The sequence below is a fragment of the Suncus etruscus genome, chromosome 6 (assembly GCF_024139225.1).
Source record: "Suncus etruscus isolate mSunEtr1 chromosome 6, mSunEtr1.pri.cur, whole genome shotgun sequence".
Taxonomy (NCBI): domain Eukaryota; kingdom Metazoa; phylum Chordata; class Mammalia; order Eulipotyphla; family Soricidae; genus Suncus; species Suncus etruscus.
Genome location: NC_064853.1, coordinates 73,013,210 through 73,034,264, shown reverse-complemented (window position 1 = coordinate 73,034,264; position 21,055 = coordinate 73,013,210). Strand labels below are relative to the sequence as shown.

The 21,055-nt window shown below is 43.5% G+C and overlaps 2 protein-coding genes across 3 annotated transcripts in view; both read right to left on the bottom strand.

The window, feature by feature from the left end:
- The window catches only part of SNX5 (sorting nexin 5), a 1,173,556-nt gene that overhangs the window by 72,649 nt on the left and 1,079,852 nt on the right, over positions 1-21,055 (bottom strand). The window lies entirely within an intron of this gene.
- OVOL2 (ovo like zinc finger 2) overlaps positions 1-21,055 on the bottom strand; it is a 39,991-nt gene that overhangs the window by 4,964 nt on the left and 13,972 nt on the right. Inside the window, exon 3 of the mRNA XM_049774361.1 lies at positions 18,983-19,172. Within this exon, the coding sequence (XP_049630318.1) occupies positions 18,983-19,172 (190 nt within the window). The remainder of the gene's footprint in view (positions 1-18,982; positions 19,173-21,055) is intronic.

Genomic DNA, 21,055 nt, shown 5'->3' with positions numbered 1-21,055 from the left:
AGAAGGAAAAATCACACTAAGAACGGCGCTATATCACAGAAGCAAACATTTCTCTCTGGACTGTCTTCTCTGTTACATGCTCGGGCCTAAGATTTGACCCAGTGTGAGGCTTCATCCACGGAGGACTCCCCTCCCTTAGAGGCAAGTCAGCCCATCCAGAAAGGGAGGAGCCAGAGGAGTGTGCTGCCTACATCATATAGACAATGAATACCACTACAACACGTAGAAAAACCCACAATACAAATGTGACAATGGGGAAACAGCGCAGGCCAGCATCAGACATAGAGAATGAAGATGACAATTCTGAGGACCAGATAATGACTGAACAACTAATCAACCTCTCAGATAAGGACTTTAGACTAGCAATATGGAAGGTGCTCAACAGACTCCAAGAAACCATGGATCGAGTTGAACAGAACACTAATAAGAACCAAGAAAATATGAAGGCAGAAATGACAAAACTCCAAACTGAAATAACATGTCAACTAACAGGCCTGAAAAACTCAGTAAACGAAGTGAATGACAAAATGGATAAGCTCTGGGACAGGGTATCAGAAGCTGAGAATAGACTTGGTGCTGTGGAAGATGAGATACATAACAATTCCATACAGCAGGAGAGATTGGACAAAAAACTTAAAGCAAATGAGCAGACAATGGAAAAATTAGTCAAAGAATGGGAACAGACGAAAATAGAAGTCTATGATAAGATCAACAGAAACAACTTAAGAATCATTGGAGTCCCAGAGACCCAGGAAGAAAATTTCCAGGAAGAATCAATGGTCAAGAACATCATTAAAGAGAAACTTCCAGAGCTAAAGAATATATGTGATCAAATCCTGCATGCCCGAAGAGTACCAACCAAAAGAGACCCCAGAAAAACCACCCCAAGACACATCCTAGTCACAATGACAAATCCCACAGATAGAGACAGAATTCTGAAAACAGCAAGATCAAAAGGGGAAATCATGTTCAAGCAAGCTTCCCTGAGATTTACAGCAGACCTGTCACCAGAAACGCTCAATGCCAGAAAGCAGTGGTGGGATATTGTGACAAGACTGAATGAAATGAATGCTTCACCCAGAATACTATACCCAGCAAAACTCACTTTCCGGTTTGATGGAAGAATACATGGTTTCACAGACAAAAAACAGCTCAGAAACTTCACAGACACAAAACCAGTCTTAAGAGAAAAACTGAAAGACCTAATCTAAGACAAGACTACCCAAAAGACACACCAAATTTTGAAATAAAGATGGCGTTAAATCCCAGGACAATTCTTTCTCTCAACGTCAATGGACTAAATGCACCAGTTAAGAGACACAGAGTGGCTAAATGGATCAAAAAACTCAATCCAACCTTCTGCTGCCTACAAGAAACGCACCTGAATAGTCAGAACAAACATAGACTCAAAATAAAAGGCTGGAGAAAAGTTATCCAAGCAAACAACACCCATAAAAAAGCTGGAGTGGCCATACTAATATCAGATAATGCAAACTTTATACTCAGGAAGGTTGTAAGGGACAAAGACGGACATTTTATATTAATCAAGGGGTACGTAGAGCAGGAAGAATTCACTCTCCTAAACATATATGCACCGAATGAGGGGCCAGCAAAATATTTAATACAACTGCTGACAAATCTGAAAAATAATATCAACAACAACACAATAATTGTGGGGGACCTAAACACGGCTTTGTCAACACTGGACAGGTCAACCAGACTGAAACCCAACAAGAATATACTAGACCTGAGGAGAGAAATGGAAGAAAGAGGCCTAGTGGATATATATAGGACACTCCATCCCCAGAAACCTGGATACACATTCTTCTCCAATGTACATGGGACATTCTCCAGGATAGACTACATGCTGGCACATAAAACATACCTCCATAAGATCAAGAGGATAGAAATTTTGCAGATTACCTTCGCTGACCACAAGGCTCTGAAATTATTTGTGAACTCCAAAGGGACTCAGAAGAAACACTTTAACACCTGGAAGTTAAACAGCCTCATGCTCAATAACCAGTGGGTCCGAGATGAAATCAAGGAGGAAATAAAAAGGTTCCTGGAAACAAATGACAATAAAGACACAAACTCTCAGAACTTATGGGACACAGCAAAAGCAGTACTGAGAGGAAAATTTATAGCTTTGCAAGCACACATCAGGAAGGAAGAAGGAGCTTACCTGAGTAGCTTAATGACACAGCTAATAGAACTAGAAAATGCTCAACAAAAGGACCCAAGAACAGGAAGACAGAAGGAAATAACAAAGCTGAGAGCAGAAATCAACGAAGTGGAAACTCAAAAAACAATCCGAAAGATCAACGAAAGCAGAAGTTGGTTCTTTGAAAAAATAAACAAGATTGATAGACCACTGGCAAACCTAACAAAGAAAGAGAGAGAGAGAAACTTGATAACTCGTATCAGGAATGAAAAAGGAGAGATCACTACTGATATGACAGAGATTCAAAGGGTAATCAGAAACTACTTTGAAAAACTCTACGCCACTAAAAATGAGAACCTGGAAGAAATGGATAAATTCTTGGACTCTTATAATCTTCCACGGTTGAAGGAAGAGGATGTAGCATATCTAAACACCCCCATCACCATTGATGAAATTAAAACAGTAATCAAATGTCTGCCGAAAAACAAAAGCCCAGGTCCAGATGGATTCACTAATGAATTCTATCAAACTTTCCAAGAGGAACTACTGCCAATCTTGGCAAAACTCTTTCATGAAATTGAACAAACAGAAACACTTCCAAATAGCTTTTATGAAGCCAACATCACCTTGATACCTAAACCAGACAGAGACGCTACCAAAAAAGAAAATTACAGACCAATATCACTGATGAATGCAGATGCAAAGATCCTCAACAAAATCCTGGCAAATAGGATTCAATGCCTCATTAAGAAGATCATCCACTACGATCAAGTAGGTTTCATCCCAGGAATGCAAGGCTGGTTTAACATCCGTAAATCTATCAACATAATACACAACATCAATAACAAGAAAAATAAAAACCACATGATCATATCAATAGATGCAGAGAAAGCATTTGATAAGGTCCAACACCCATTCTTGATCAAAACTCTCAGCAAGATGGGAATGGAGGGAACCTTTCTCAATATAGTGAAGGCCATCTACCACAAGCCAGTGGCAAATATTATCCTCAATGGAGAAAAACTGAAAGCCTTCCCTCTAAATTCTGGCACAAGACAAGGCTGTCCTCTCTCACCACTCCTATTCAACATAGCACTGGAAGTACTTGCTATAGCGATTAGGCAAGAAAAGGATATCAAGGGAATCCAGATAGGAAAGGAAGAAGTCAAGCTCTCACTGTTTGCAGATGACATGATACTCTACTTAGAAAACCCTAAAGACTCTATCAAAAAGCTTCTAGAAACAATAGACTCATATAGCAAGGTGGCAGGCTACAAAATTAACACACAAAAATCAATGGCCTTTCTATACACCAACAGTAATAAAGAAGAAATGGACATTAAGAAAACAACCCCATTCACAATAGTACCACACAAACTCAAATATCTTGGAATCAACTTGACTAAATATGTGAAGGACCTATACAAAGAAAACTATAAAACTCTGCTCCAAGAAATAAGAGAGGACACACGGAAATGGAAACACATACCCTGCTCATGGATTGGCAGGATTAACATCATCAAAATGTCAATACTCCCCAAGGCATTATACAGATTTAATGCCATCCCTCTAAAGATACCCATGACATTCTTCAAAGAAGTGGATCAGACACTTTTGAAATTCATTTGGAACAATAAACACCCTCGAATAGCTAAAGCAATCATTGGGAAAAAGAATATGGGAGGAATTACTTTTCCCAACTTTAAACTGTACTACAAAGCAACAGTTATCAAAACAGCATGGTATTGGAATAAGGATAGGTCCTCAGATCAGTGGAATAGGCTTGAATACTCAGAAAATGTTCCCCAGAGATACAACCATCTAATTTTTGATAAAGGAGCAGGAAATCCTAAATGGAGCAGGGAAAGCCTCTTCAACAAGTGGTGTTGGCACAATTGAATAGCCACTTGCAAAAAATTAAACTTAGACCCCCAGCTAACATCATGTACAAAGGTAAAATCCAAATGGATTAAAGACCTCGATATCAGCCCCAAAACCATAAGATATATAGAACAGCACATAGGCAAAACACTACAGGACATTACAGGCATCTTCAAGGAGGAAACTGCACTCTCCAAGCAAGTGAAAGCAGAGATTAACAGATGGGAATATATTAAGCTGAGAAGCTTCTGCACCTCAAAGGAAATAGTGCCCAGGATACAAGAGCCACCCACTGAGTGGGAGAAACTATTCACCCAATACCCATCAGATAAGGGGCTAATCTCCAAAATATACAAGGCACTGACAGAACTTTACAAGAAAAAAACATCTAACCCCATCAAAAAATGGGGAGAAGAAATGAACAGACACTTTGACAAAGAAGAAATACGCATGGCCAAAAGACACATGAAAAAATGTTCCACATCACTAATCATCAGGGAGATGCAAATCAAAACAACGATGAGATACCACCTCACACCCCAGAGAATGGCACACATCACAAAGAATGAGAATAAACAGTGTTGGCGGGGATGTGGAGAGAAAGGAACTCTTATCCACTGCTGGTGGGAATGCTGTCTAGTTCAACCTTTATGGAAAGCGATATGGAGATTCCTCCAAAAACTGGAAATCGAGCTCCCATACGATCCAGCTATACCACTCCTAGGAATATACCCTAGGAACACAAAAATACAATACAAAAACCCCTTCCTTACACCTATATTCATTGCAGCTCTATTTACCATAGCAAGACTCTGGAAACAACCAAGATGCCCTTCAACAGATGAATGGCTAAAGAAACTGTGGTACATATACACAATGGAATATTATGCAGCTGTCAGGAGAGATGAAGTCATGAAATTTTCCTATACATGGATGTACATGGAATCTATTATGCTGAGTGAAATAAGTCAGAGAGAGAGAGAAAAACGCAGAATGGTCTCACTCATCTATGGGTTTTAAGAAAAATGAAAGACACCCTTGTAATAATAATTTTCAGACACAAAAGAGAAAAGAGCTGGAAGTTCCAGCTCACCTCAGGAAGCTCACCACAAAGAGTGATGAGTTTAGTTAGAGAAATAACTACATTTTGAACTGTCCTAATATTGAGAATGTATGAGGGAAATGTAGAGCCTGTTTAGGGTACAGGCGGGGGTTGGGTGGGGAGGAGGGTGATTTGGGACTTGGGTGATGGGAATGTTGCACTGGTGATGGGTGGTGTTCCTTTTATGACTGAAACCCAAACACAATCATGTATGTAATCAAGGTGTTTAAATAAAAAAAAAATTAAAAAAAAAAAAAAAAAAAAAAGAAGCAAGCTGAAGTTTCTGGTCATTATCAAGAGAATTCTGCCTGTTTTTCCTAATTGATTTTGTCTAGAGGATAAAGGGAGCCACACCCAGTAATACTCAAGGCTTATTCATGTCTCTACACTAAGAAATAACTCCTGGTAGTGCTTGGAAGGACCATATGTGGTTCCAGCATTCAAACGCAGGTCAGTAACATGCAAGAACTCTGCACTATACTAGCTCTCCAGCCCCGTATCTTTCATTTTGTTGATGTGGTTCTTGAATTAATTGACTTTGGGGTCAAAGAGATAGCACAGCAGTAGGGCTTTTGCTTTGTATACAGCAGACCCAGGAGGGATGGTGGTTTGAATCCCGGCATCCCATATGGTCCCCCGAGACTGCCAAGAGTGATTTCTGAAAACAAATCCAGAAGTAACCTCTGAGCGCCATCGGGTGTGACCCAAAAAAATAAAAACTAAAAAAGAAAGAAAGAAAGAAAGAAAGAAAGAAAGAAAGAAGGAAGGAAGGAAGGAAGGAAGGAAGGAAGGAAGGAAGGAAGGAAGGAAGGAAGGAAGGAAGGAAGGAAGGAAGGAAGGAAGGAAGGAAGGAAGGAAGGAAGGAAGGAAGGAAGGAAGGAAGGAAGGAAGGAAAGAAAGAAAGAAAGAAAGAAAGAAAGAAAGAAAGAAAGAAAGAAAGAAAGAAAGAAAGAAAGAAAGAAAGAAAGAAAGAAAGAAAGAAAGAAAGAAAGAAAGAAAGAAAAAAGAATTAATTGACTATATATTGAACCATTCTTGCATTTCTGGAATAAATCCAGTTGATGGGGTCTGACCTCATTGTTAAAATTCAGTTCAGTAAGATATTGTTCGGGACCTTTGCATCTATGTTCATCAGGAATATTGGTCTGTGTGTGTGTGTGTGTGTGTGTGTGTGTGTGTGTGTGTGTGTGTGTGTGTGTGTGTGTGTGTGTGTGTATATTTGGTTTTTGGGTCACACCCAGCAGCACTCAGGGGTTACTCCTGGCTCTACACTCAGAAATCACACCTGGCAGACTCGGGGGACCATAAGGGATGCCAGGATTCAAACCACATTCCTTCTGCATGCAAGGCAAATGCCCTACCTCCATGCTATCTCTCTGGCCCCTGGTCTGTATGTGTGTGTATATATGTGTGTGTATATATGTATATTTTTTAATAATAGATGTGCTTTTGGCTCAGGGTAATATTGGCCTCATAGACATTGGAAGAATTTGCTTCTTCAGTTTTCCGGAAGAGCTTTAAAAGAAATGGTAGGTCCTCTTTGAAGGTTTGGGAGAATGCCCTAATAAACTCATCTGGATTTTGTTGGGGGGGGGGAAGACTTTTTATTATAGCCCAATACTTATAATTAGTCTACATAGTTTCTTCACATCGTCCTGATTCAGGCTTGACAGGTTGTAAAATTTCAAAGATTTGCCCCTTCTAGGTTCTCCAATTCAGGGACATAGCATTGTTTTTGACAATTTCATGAGCTTTTCTACTTCTGGGTTATTGCTAGAACTTCTTCCCCTCTTTCCGTTATGGTACAATTGACTAGCTTTCTGTTTGCGCATGCATTTTCTTCCAGAATCTAAGATTTTCCTGGTTTAATGGGAACAAACATTTCAAGATTTATCCTCAAAGGTAAGTGACTGAAGAAATATTGCTCTGGCCCTTCACACCTTACCATCACATTACGTTGCCCTGTTTAACAACTAATAAGGAATACAAGAACAGTGCTCAAATCCCATGACCTGGAATTCGCTTGTTGGAAGAAGCATTTCAAATCCCACCTCTGGTTTGAAAACACAGATTTCTGGGTCCACAAGTAGGGATTCTGGCTTTGATAATTTGCCATTTTTTAGAGTGGTGCTAACCCAGCATTGCTCAGGGCTTACTCCTGGCTTATGTCTGCACTCAGGAAACACTCAGTGGGGCTCAGGAGATCATCATATTGGAGTGCTGACACCAATATGTCAGCTGCGTGCAAGTTGTGCATGGCAAGCATCCTACCCACTACACTATCTCTCCTGCCTGATAATTTGCTAATCTGCATTTCTGTTTGTTTTGAGGCCAAACCTGGCAGTGCTCAGGGGACCATATGGGATGCTGGGAATAGAACCTGGGTTGACGATTGCAAGGCAACAGCACAGTCACTCCAACCTTGATAACTTGCCTTTTATTATTTTTGGTTTTTGGGCCACACCCGGTGATGCTCCAGGGTTACTCCTGGCTATGCGCTCAGAAATTGCTCCTGGCTTGGGGGACCATATGGGACACCAGGGAATGGAACCGTGGTCCATCCTAGGTCAGATGCGTGCAAGGCAAATGCCTTACCACTGTGCTACCACTCTGGCATTTTTAACAAGTTCTCAAGTGCTGATGGTGAGTCTCTATGTAGGTAGCTACACCCCTCTGAGAATTACAGATTCCAATCAATGAAAATTAGGTCAAACAATGCCATTTTCATTATTTAGAGAGTAGCAAGCACACTCCACCCTAGTTCTCTTTCCTTTAAGGTTTGGTGTTCCCAGTTCCTAAATGGTGACTCATGAAGGTAAGGGCGGGGAGAGGTCAGAGACAGCACCGCTTTAATTCATGGTTGCCCTCTCTTACTATACAAAGATGGTAAAACTAAAATGAGAAAATGATATTCCCCCAGCCAAAAATCACTTTCGTTCTCCTTTTAGTCCGCATTTTCTGTGACATTCCTGAAAAAGATGGTGTTGGCTGACCTGAATGTTTACTAGAATCCAGCTTCCTCAACCAAAAGAAAGGCCTGTAGTCAATTGCACACATTCTAGAAAAACTGTCAACATTTAAGAAACTCTTTCCTCAATCTCAGCATGAGAAACCTGAGAGTTGTTCTGAAGAGAACTTGTTTAGAGCTGTGGGTTACCAGGCCTTCTGGGCCCAGCTGAGAGCTGGCTTCTACCCTTCTGGTCGCTCAACCAACAATGATTGATTCAAATCTACTCATAGAATGTCACCGGTTGCTCCTTTCAATAGTCATAAATTTCTAATACATTATGGTATTAGAATATCTATATGGAGAAAACAGCATACATTCATACTAGGCTTAGATTCATACCCAGATTCCTAGAGCTGGACATTACTGACCTTCTTCAGGACAACCCCTCTGGTGACCTACAAAGGTGATGACCTGGAACTGGTTGCTTTGTTTGCCTCCCCATTGGGAAAGGGGTCTGCCAGGACAGAATTCAGTGTATTTAGCTCACCTCTTCCACCCCTTCTCATTTACCAGGTCGGCAGGGTATCTAAAGGCAAAGCAAGCTGAAGGTTTGTTTATCAAGCTAGATTTCTTTTTTTTTTTTTTTTTTTTTTTTTTGGTTTTTGGGCCACACCCGTTTGAAGCTCAGGGGTTACTCCTGGCTATGCGCTCAGAAATCACCCCTGGCTTGGGGGGACCATATGGGACACCGGGGGATCGAACCGAGGTCCATCTGCTTGCAAGGCAGACACCTAACCTGTAGCGCCACCTTCCCGGCCCCTCAAGCTAGATTTCTTTGGATGCAGAGAGGGGAATGGTGATGGTGGTGGTCTGGACCACAGCTGGTGGTGTTCTAGGCTTATTCCTGGCTCTGTGCTCAGGGATCACTCCTGGCAGAGCTTGGAAATCTTCTGTGGTGCTCGGATGAAACCCAGAGTGGCTGCATGCAAGGCAAGAACCACAATACTATCTCAGCTACACAAAATTAGATTCTTTTTCCTTTTCTTTCTTTTTTTGGGGGCGGATGGTGGTGGTGGTATTTTGGGCCACATCCAGCAATGCTCAGGAGGCTCTGGATTCAGAGATTAATTTTGATAGGATGCTAGGGAATCATCAAACCCAGGCCAAGATCATACAAGGCAAGCTCCCTACCAGTTGTACGATCATTGCAGAACCTTAAAGTTAGATTTCTAATGGAGCTGGTGAGACAGTACAGCATAGCATAGCAGGTAAGGCATTGCTTTACCTAAGGCTGACACAGGTTTGATTCTCAGCACTCCATAAGGTCCCCTGAGTACAAGCAGGAGTGACTCCTGAGTACAGGGCAAGGAGTAAATCCTGAGCATTCCCAGGTGTGTAAACTCCAAACCAATTAATGAAAAAATTAGATTTTTTAGCCCTTCTTTGAGCTGACAACCAAGGAGTTGGGGGATGCCAGTCACCGAGGGGAAGGGTGAAACAGGGAAGCAGAAACACAGAGCGGTAAAGGAGAGAGCAGTGCCTGAGCATGGTTTTCCATCAAACACCTCCGATTTGTGAATCTGTACCCCATTCAGCTGCCCCAGAGAGCCTCACTTCAGACCCTTCATGGGACAGAGAAGGGGCCTGGAAAAGTGGGGTGATGGTCCACCTTAGTACCCTCCAGCCAAGGCTCATCTTGCCCTTTTCTGGAACGAGAAACCAGTACTCAGAAACACCACCCCTGTGTCAAACACTTCTGATTTACCTGCACCCACAGGAGCAAGGCCCCAAACCCCAGAAAACCCAGCACTCTGGTGCCACACCCATGGTCAACCTCAGCCTCTCCAAACTGTTTTCCTCACCTCTACAGAAATGGCCTCCCAATTGTCAAGGAGAGAGATTCCCTTTGTTTTTCTTTTCATGCCTCCCACCCCCATACTACATTTAAGCCAAGAAGTAGAACAAATAAAAGTAAGATAGAAGAGAGACCTTTGTCTGAGTTCACAGGCGACCCCCCAGGAGAGCACATCATTGGTGAGGATGGGAGTTCACTCTTCCCCTCTCCGAACTGTTCCCCATCTGCCATTTTCCCAATGCTGTCAGTCCTTACCCAGAGTCTACAAACAAAGACACCATTGTTTTCTCTTCTTCAATCAAGATGGGATTTGTTTGCTTTTTGGGCCCTCTCAAGGTAGCCTGAGGAAGATAAGGCCAGAGGGCACCCCCAGTGGGCGGGGCAGACCCTGAGGCCCAGGCCATAGGCCCCTCCTCACTCTCTGATCTTCCTGCATCTCAGTTTCTCAGCTTCTCTGTATGGAATCTAGAAGTTTCTTTTTTAGGTCAGAGCCATATAGCTAGAACCACAGGGGTTTTACCTCTCCACAAAGGTGGCAGTCAATAGAAAAATGATCCATTAGGGGCTAGAGAGAAAGCATGGAGGTAAAGCGTTTGCCTTGCATGCAGAATGTCAGTGGTTTGAATCCTGGCATCCCATATGGTACCCCAAGCCTGCCAGGAGCGATTTTCAAATGAAGTAACCCCTGAGCGCTGCCGGGTGTGACTCAAAAACTAAAAACCAAAAAAAAAAAAGAATGATCCATTAAAAACTGAAAAGGACATACACACTATATATAGACTCTCATCACTTTCCAAGTTAAAAAAATTTAAATCTCTTAGGTGGCCAGAGATACTACAGGGCTTATCTTGTACTTGGTCCCAGGTTTGATCCCTGGCATCCTAGATGGTTCCTCCAAGGACCTGCAAGAGTGATTCCTAGGTACAGAGCCAGGAGTATCCCCTGAGCACCAATGGGTGTGGACCCAAAACTAAGAAAAAACATTGTTGTTGTTTTTGGGCCACACCTGGCTGTTGCTGCTCAGGAGTTTACTTCAGGCTTTGCACTCAGAAAACACTCCTTGAAGGCTCAGGGGACCATATGGGATGTCGGGGATGGAACACAGGTCCATTTCAGTTTGGCCATGTGCAAGGCAAACACCCTATATCTCCAGCCCCAGAAACAATTTTTAAAGAAAATATCTTCAATATTTCGAAGATATTTCGATACCTGCGCTTGTGTGAGGAACCTGGGACACTGGGTCAGTCATAGGAAAAAATAATATTCAGATGATGACAACATATGTAGCCCCCAGCAAGCGTGACTGTACTGTTCAACTCTCACCAGCACTTTCTTTTTGGGGTGATGGGTGCAAACCCAGCAATAACTAAGTAGTTCACTCCTAACTCATGGAAACAAAACAAGGAAAGTTCCCACTTACTGTGACCCACAAGCCAGAGACCTACTTAACTAAGCTGGAAACAGGCTTAGCTGAACCTCTAACTCTCCTGTCAACTTTCTCCAGAATGTCTTCCCCCTACTTTCCCTTTTTGTTTGTTTGTCTTTGGGCCACCTAGCAGTGATCAGGGCTTTCTTCTGACTCCATGTTCAGGGTTCACTCCTAGAGGGGCTCAGGGGACCAATATTCTATCCTAGATTAGAACCCGGTTGGCCACACACAATCCAAACTCACTGTGTTATCCAGCCCTGAGGATCTTTATCTAATGATGCCAACCTGGGACAGACTGGGTTGAAAACAGCTGTGTTTGCTGAGCTATTTTCACAAAATGACATGGATAGAGTTTTTTCAGGACCAGTTTCTCTCTTCCAATCTTAAATCAGATGTCATGAACTAATGTTCCCCTTACTCATCTTTCTCTCTTTCTTTTCTTTTTTCTCTTCCTTCCCCCTTCTGATTTACTTTTACCTTGCTGAAATCACATCCCAAAGAGAATTCATCTTTTCTTTCATCTGCTTAGATATGAATGTGAGACCTTTCCTGGTTTTGGTTTCCCTGTGTCTTTTCCAAGATGATTCCTAGTTTGAAGTCTTTCCCAAGATGCCCTATTCTCTTTATTGCAGGGACCATGAGGAAGAGCAGGGACAGGGGATGACCACAGGTAGATTCTCTATCCAGGCACCTTTGGCTACTGTGCCATCAGTGTTGATCTAATTCTTCACAAAGGAGTGTAAAATATCAAATAAGTTCCTTAAATTAGTCATAGCCTGGGCTAATCAGACTATAAGCAAACACACCCTTCTCTCAATTGTCCACAGTATATATGTTTAGTTTCTGTATCTTTGTTTACTTGCACAGTAAAAGTAAACATAAAAGTAAAAAAGTAAAAGTAGTAAGTTGCTACTTAGTAGCAATAAGCCAATATTTATATCTTGATCAAAGGCAAAAATGATTCCCAAGAATTCTGCTGAGACTTTTAGAACCAAGTGAGGTTCACAGGAACTAGTGGGGGGGAAGAACCCGAAATGTTTGTTGTTTTGGGGGGGCCACATCCAGTCATGCTCAGAGGTAACTCCTAGCTCTGCACTCAGAAATCACTCCTGGCAGGCTCAGGGGACCATATGGGATGGTTGGGGGTTGCACCCAGGTCAGCTGCATGCAAGGCAAATGCCCTACCCACTGTACTATCGCTTTGACCCTGGCTCATAACATTACTATAAATCTACTTGCTGATCACTTTAAGAGCCACAGTTATGGGGATGGAAGGGTTAGCATAGCAGTTAGGTACTTGTCTGGATTGTAGCCAACCCTAGTTTGATGACCCACACTGAGCAGGGTACCCTGAACACCACTAGGTGCAATCTCTGAGCACAGACTCAAGCCCTGAGCGCCATGGAGTATGTCTTCCCACAAAGACCAAAGCTATGGGAGACTTTAAAAATTGGGGGACAGAGAAATAATACAGGGGAGTTTCTGTTGTACATAGTCAACTCTAGTTCCATCCCCAGCAGCACAAGTTTTCCCCAGACATACTTCTTGGTACCTGTGGGTGTGATCCAAAAACAAACAAACAAACAAAATTTGGGGGACAAGAAGGGAAAGTTTAGACAACTGGGATATTGACAATGGTGTTGGTTCTACAAACTTGTCATTAGACTGAAAGGGAAAAAAAATAGACTGAATATATATATATATATATTTGTCTGTTCTTGGGGCCACACCCAGTGATGCTCAGGGATTACTCCTGGCTCTGCACTCAGGAACTACTCTGGTGGAAATTGGGGAGAACTATATGGATGCCAAGAGTCAAATCTGGGTCAACCATGTGTAAGGCAAGCACCCTATCCACTGTACTATCATTCTAGTCCCAGGGACTATAACATTTTCAGAGGATGAACCTATAACATATGAATTTGAACTTAATGTTAAAATTTTATACCTGAGATGTATAAGGCTCAGGATTTAGTTTCCTGGTACAAAGAAAAAAAATTAATTTGTAATAAAAGAATAAATATCTTAGTTAATATGTAGGTTAGGTAAGCATGTATATCTACAAAATATATATGTATATGTGTGCAAAATCAAAAGAAGGGGAGAGGAAAGTCGGAAAAATAATAAGTATGGGAAGGGAGAGAAAGAGGGGGAGGAAAAGGGAGAAAGGAAAAGGGAGGAGGGGGAAAAAATCTCAATTGAGTTTATTTATTTTGGGTTTTAGGTCACACCCAGCATCACTCAGGGGTTACTCCTGGCTGTACACTCAGAAATCACTCCTGGCAGGCTCGGGGGACCATATGGGATCCCGGGATTCAAATCACCGTCCTTCTGCATGCAAAGCAAATGCCCTACTCCATGCTATCTCTCCGGTCCCCCTAATTGACTTTTTACATTTTTTTCCTTTGGATTTTCGGTCACGCCCAGCATCGCTCAGGGGTTACTCCTGGCTCTGCTCTCAGAAATCGCTCCTGGCAGGCTAGAGGGAACATATGGGATGCCAGGATTTGAACCACCGTCTGTCCTGAATTGTCCGCGTGCAAGGCAGACACCCTACCACTGTGCTATCTCCCCGGCCCCTGATTTTTTTTACTTTTGTTTTGATTAATCTTTTCCTTCCTTCCTTCCTCTCTCCCTCCCACCCTCCCTCCCTCCCTCATTTTTTGGTTTCTGGGTCACACCCGGCAGCACTCAGGGGTTACTCCTAGCTCTATGCTCAGAAATCACTCCTGGCAGGCTCAAGGGAACATATGGGATGCTGGGATTCAAACCACCATCCTTCTGCATGCAAGGCAAACAGCCTACTTCCATGCTATCTCTCTGGCCTCTGTTTTGGTTAATCTTTTTTTTTTTTTTTTTTTTTTGGTTTTTGGGCCACACCCGTTTGACGCTCAGGGGTTACTCCTGGCTATGTGCTCAGAAATCGCCCCTGGCTTGGGGGGACCATATGGGACGCCGGGGGATCGAACCGCGGTCCTTCCTTGGCTAGCGCTTGCAAGGCAGACACCTTACCTCCAGCGCCACCTACCCGGCCCCTGTTTTGGTTAATCTTGTGTTATCTTTTTAAAATATTTTTGGGCAACATGGTATTAACATGGTACATGTATTACTAACATATAATACAGTATGTATGCTAAATTTTTGCCTCCCACCACGACTGTGATCAACATTCCCCTACTAGGGACTTCTGTCATATAGTTAATTTTTTTTTGGTTTGGGGTCGCACCTGGCGGCACTCAGGGGTTTACTCCTGACTCTGCGCTCACAAATTCAATCCCAGAAATCAGCCGACAGAATAACTTCTGAGTACAGAACTAGGAGTAAACCCTGAGCATAGCAGGGTGTGGCCCAAATCCTCGCCCCACCCCCAAACAAGGAAAAAATTTAAAATATAAGACACTTTGTGCTTGTATTTGGGGATATGGCTCACTCAAGGATTAGACCTAGGCTTCGAATGCATGAGGCCCTGATGTGATAGCAGATACCACTAAAAAAATAGGACAAGAAGAGAGAAAAACTTGACCTCAGGATTCACAAGGTCACTGGATGGATACTGGACAACAATAACTATAACCATAAAATAACAGTAACCACAAAATGGGACCAGAGAGACAGTGTTATAGGTACCTGTATTGTATACAGCTAACCCGAGTACTATTCCTAGCACCCCATATAGTCTCCTAAGTCCTCCAGCAGTGATTCCTGAGTGCAGAGCCAGGATTAAGCTCTGAGCACCAGCAGGTACTGACCAAAATCAAAAGAAAAGTAAAAAAGCAAAACACAAAAAAATTAAAATCAAAAAAGGAAGCTACTTTGGAATGAAAATATGTCGAGATTCAGAGAGGTGATTCAGAGGGAAAGCAAGGACCTAGTATGCCACAAAAAAAAAAAAAAGTTCAGTGACCTCATTAAATAATGAGAAACAATAAAATTGATTAATTAATTTTTATATCTGTGTTTATTTTGTTTTGATGATATACTCAGTGATGCCCAGGGCTTGTCCTGGCTCTGCACCACTCAGGGATTATTCTTGGCAGGGCTCCAAGGATCACCTGGGGTGACTGGGGCTGAAACTGGGTCAGTTGCATTCAAGGCAAGCACCCTATCCACTGTACTATCTCTTCAACCCCAGACTGAGTTCTTTCCTTAAAAGTTTAAGTCTTGGGTCAAGGAGATAGTACAGGATTTAAGGAGCTTGTCTTGTCTCATTCCTGACACCACATATGGTCCCTTGAGCACCATCAGCAGTGATCTCTGAGCACAGATGGGTGTGGACTAAACCCTTTCCCCTCCACCACCAAAATTATGTCTTGAGGTGAAGATGTGGCTAGAGCACATGCCTTGCATTACATGAAGTCCTAAATTCAATCCCCAACATCACAATAAAAGAAAAAAATACTTCAGGATTTTTTAATTTGTTTTTCCTTATTAGTGTCTGCTTTCTACTTCTAACATGTCTCAATGGCATTGACCACATTTCAAGGACTCAGATGCCACATGTAACCAGTGGCTGTGTACCAGTCAATGCAACAATAGCTCTTCCAACCCTTAGTCACCTCCTATATATTATAGCCTTGGGACCTGAGAGATAGATAATACAGCAGGTAGGGTGCTTGCCTTGCAAAGAGCTAAACCCAGGTTCGATTAGAGCACCACATATGGTCCCAAAGGCTTGCCAGGAGTAATCCAGGAGAACAAAGTTAGGATTGAGCTATCCCAGTGTGCATGCATGAGTAGGGCTACACCTGAGCAATCCCAATGCACATGCACTAAGAGCGGGGCTAGAATTGCGCTATTCCAGTGTGCATATTAAACTATCCCAGTATGCATACTAAGCTGTCCCAATGTGCATGCACGGCAAATCAGGGTCTGTTTCCGGGATGACGTAAAGTCACAAAAAATCTTGGTGCATCTGCCAGGCTCTTCCTCCTTTCCTGCATCTGAAAGGCCACACCTCCTGTGAGAAGTCATCTTCAGTCTCCTCCTGGAAACATGCCACCCTCCTCCTGTCCAATACACCTGCCGTTTTTCTCATGTCAGTCAGATACCCGCGTGACTTCCCCCTGTGCTGGCCAAGCGCTCTGTGAGCACAGTGCCCTCACTCAGGACTCAGGACTCCAGAAGTGGGAGCAGATAACTGTCACCTCTTGTCCGGAAACTTTGCAACCATCTCTCTAGGTGACAGTTGTCCAAATCCTGCCCATTTGGAGGTAGGTAAATTTAGACAAAAAAGGTAGCATCATATATTATCAGTTAATGTGCATATCTTCTGCTCATGAGCATATGAAATTCTGGGAGCCACCAGGCTCAGGTCTCACTCCTGGTTCTGGGCAAATGAATCACAGAAGAGATTCAGGCAAGAATCAGGCTAGTTCAGGGCTCTGTGCTGCCAGGGGTTGAACCAGAGCTAGCACATGCAGGACAAGGGCTTTATCTACTGTACCATCATTCTGGACCTGACATTTATTTATTTATTTATTTATTTATTTATTTATTTATTTATTTATTTATTTATTTTTGGAGGTGGGGTAGTTACCTGAGTATTTGGGGGCCAAATGCTAACAATTGCTAACGTGGAACATCTTACATGGAAGGAATAAAAGGAATAAAATAATAAATAATAAAATAAATAAATAAATAAAAAATAATAAAATAATAATAAAAGGAATAAAAGGAATAAAAGGCTCAAGCCTTTAACCTATTCCTTGGCCCCTGGATGAGTCATCCCCTACTCTTTTGGCCTGGGGCCACTCCCACTGTGATCTAAGGGTTACTCCTGCAGTAACTCGGGGCATCATAAGTTTGCATGTATCTGACAAGCAAAGTCTGCACTTCAGTACCTGGGATGTCTATCCTGAATCTGAGATTCTTTTGGGGATGGGGGGGGGGGGGGAACATGAGGGATGCCACACCTGGCTGTGTGCTCAGATGTTACTCTGGGCTGTGTTTAGGGATTGCAATGACTGAAATTGGCTGCATACAAGACAAGCATCGAATTTCCTTTCTATTTCTCAGGTCAATCTGAGATTCCTAATGACTCTGTTATTGATTCTGACTTGTCACTCTTCTCTGAGAAGCAGTCAGCCCCTGAAATCTACTGGTCAATTCTCCACCAAAATCTCAGAATGTGAAGGATAGAGTCTTAGAATTTCACCCTTAAAATCCTCAAGGGAGGGGCCGGGCGGTGGCGCTGGAGGTAAGGTGCCTGCCTTGCCTGCGCTAGCCTAGGACGGACCTCGGTTCGATCCCCCGGTGTCCCATATGGTCCCCCAAGAAGCCAGGAGCAACTTCTGAGCGCATAGCCAGGAGTAACCCCTGAGTGGCACAGGGTGTGGCCCAAAAACAAACAAACAAAAAAAAAAACAAAAAAAAAATCCTCAAGGGATTGGGCTGGAGAGATAATAAAGCAAGAGTAGGGCACTTGCCTTGCGTGCATACAACCCATGGGGATGGTTTGATTCTTATCACCCAATAAATATGGTCTTCTGAGCTCACCAGGAGTGATTCCTGACTTCAAAGGTAGAAGTAAGTCCTGAGCTGCTGGGTGTGGCCCCAAACCAAAGCAAAAGTTCTCAAGGGATCACTAGGACAGAGGTATGAATGGTGAACCTCAAGAAGCCAGGGGCCAGGAGATAGCTCAAGACGCTCAGTATAGGTTCTGTGTGTGGGCTCACTCCCTGGTACCATATAGTTCCTGAGCACCACTGAAAGTAATAGCTGTCACCCCTACCCCAAAAGGTCTTAATTTTGTTCCTTTTTTTTTTTTTTTTTTTCTTTTGTAGTCCCAGAGATGGAACTCAGGGATTTATATGCACAAAGCATGTGTTTTACTACTCTTGGTTACATATCCAGCCCCTGGTATTATTTGGGGGGGGGGGGGGCAGACCCAGTGATGCTCAGAGGTTACTCCTGGATCTGTGCTCAGAAATTGCTCCTGGCAGATTTGGGCGACCATATGGGATGCCAGAGATCAAACCTGGTTCTGTCCTGGGTCAGCAGCGTGAAAGACAAACACCCTGCTGCTGTGCCATTGCTTCAGCTCCTGGTATTTATTTCTCAGCTAAAACTGAGGAATCACAATCAATAAATCAGAAGGGCTGGGAGGGTATGGAGCATGGTATATGACTTCAGGTCTTTGCTTTGCACATGGTTAACCCAACTTTGATCTCTAGCACTACATAGGGCCTCCTGAGCGCTGTCCCCAAGAAATCTGACTCCTGAGTAAAGACACAGGTATAAGCCTTGGCCCACACTAACTTTCCAAGAAAAGAGCTTCATATGCCACCAGCAGAACTCCAACCCAACAGCAACCAGCCCAGGCTGTGTGTGGCCTCTGCTAACTCTGTCTCCAGTGTCACAAGTCTCACTTCCAAATAGTGTCTAGATCTGAACCTGCCTAAGATGTTAGCCTAAGAGTGGGTTGCCTAAACTAACACAGGTAAGGCCAGGAAGGAAACCCAGAGAAGTTGGCACCAGGTGCCTTGACCTGTGATCCTTGCAGAAACCCAAATGTGTTGCTGCTCGAGTGGGAAAGGTGAGGGAAGGAAAGCAGGGTAGCTGGAAAAAAGGCAAAGGGCAGGCAGCCTGCCGTGTTCCCTCACCTGTGTGCGTGCGGACATGCCTCTTCAGGTCAAAGGTGTCATTGAAGCCCTTGCCACAGAAGGTGCACAGGTGCCTCTTCACTTGGTTGTGGCACTTGAGGTGCCGGTTGAGCATGCGCTGCAGGCGGAAGCCCTTGCCACACAGGTCACAGCTGTGAATCGCCGGGTCGCTGCAAGTGCCTGTAGTGAACTGGGATGAGAGACAGGCTGTCAAAGCTCCTGCATATGGTGCTCCCAGCCCCCCTGCCTCTGCTCCTCAGGTGGGTCCAGCCAGGGCTTCTGTCCCCTAAATGCCTCAGCAGATTTTGGCATTGGTGAAGGTGACGTGTCTCAGAGCTTCTCCCAACATTCATTCTCCCCTTTTTTCCTCAGAACAAACTTTTAATTTCTTTTCTTATTTTGCGTGGGTGGGTGTGGTGGAGCTCAGAGTTCATTCCTGGCAGTGCTCAGGGGACCATATACAGTGCTGGGATTGAACCAGGTGGCCACATACTAGGCACGTACTCTAACTACTATACTATCTCTCTGGCCCCACAGAACTTAGATTTCTTTTTTGTTTTGTTTTTTTTTGTTTTTGTCTTTGGGTCACATCCGGCAGCATACAGAGGTTACTCCTGGCTCAGTACTCAGAAATAGCCCCTGGCAGGCAAGGGGGACCATATGAGATGCCGGGATTCGAATCACCGTCCTTCTGCATGCAAGGCAAATTGTCCTACCTCCATGCTATCTCTCTGGCCCAGAACTTAGATTTCTAGCTGGACCTAGTGTCTACTTCCTAGCCCTACAATAAGGCATAGCAGTGGGACTCCATGACTGATAAATGCACTTGCTCTTTTCTTCTTCCTGCCAGCTGGCAAGAGATCTAACTAACTTTACTAAAAGCCAGTGCTGAAAAGGGATAGACAGAAAGTGGAGGGCCAAGAGCAACAGTACAGTAAGTAGGGCTCTTGCCTTACACACAGCTGGCTCAAGTTTGATTCCCAGCACCCCATATGGTCCCCTGTACCCTACCAGGAGTGATTCCTGAGCTCAGAGCCAAGAGTAAACCCTGAGCACCACTAAATGTGGCCCAAAATACAAAACAACAACAAGGAACAAGGCACATCAGGAAGCCTGACTCAGAGTTCCCAAAAACAATCATATTCAATTCCTTCCTCCTTAGGTTTGCATGTTGCATGTTCCTACCTCCTGTCCCCTTGAATCTGAGCAAGACCTGTGTCGGTCTTTTTTTTGGGGGGTGGGGGACGACACAAGCAATGCTCAGGGCTTATCACTGCCTCTGCACTCAAGAATTACTCCTAGTAGTTCTTGGAGGACCATGTGGATTGCTGAGGATCAAACCCAGGTCTACAGCACACAAGGCAAGTGCCCTACCCACTGTACTATCACTCCAACCCAGCCTGTGTCAGTCTTTTTTTTAATATATATATTTTATTTAAACACCTTGATTACATACATGATTGTGTTTGGGTTTCAGTCATGTAAAGACCACCCATCACCAGTGCAATGTTCCCATTACCAATGTCCCAAATCTCCCTCCTCCCCACCCAACCCCCGCCTTTACTCTAGACAGGCTTTCTATTTCCCTCATACATTCTCATCATTAGGATAGTTCAAATGTAGTTATTTCCCTAACTAAACTCATCTCTGTTTGTGGTGAGCTTCATGAGGTCAGCTGTAACTTCCAGCCCTTCTCTCTTTTGTGTCTGGCCTGTGTTAGTCTTAAAAAATTGTTACAACTCCCATCACCTTCCTCTTGGGAGCCCGCTGCCACGTTAAAACCCCAAGACCATATTGGAAGGAAGATCGAGCAGCTATATGGACAGCAAAAGGTCACATGTAGAGAAGTTCAGAGTTGCCAGAAATGAACAACGCTTCTCAGGACATTCTGCCTGCCATGAGCTGATTGACCTAGGCCAGTGAAACCCAGAGTGCAACTACCTAACCAAATTCCTGATTCACCAAATAAATGAACCAATAAAATAGTCATTTTGAGAAGTGTCTGGGTCAGGATCCCACCACTTTGTTATCAGCACAACCACAACCACATCTCAAGCTCTGGAATCCCAATTC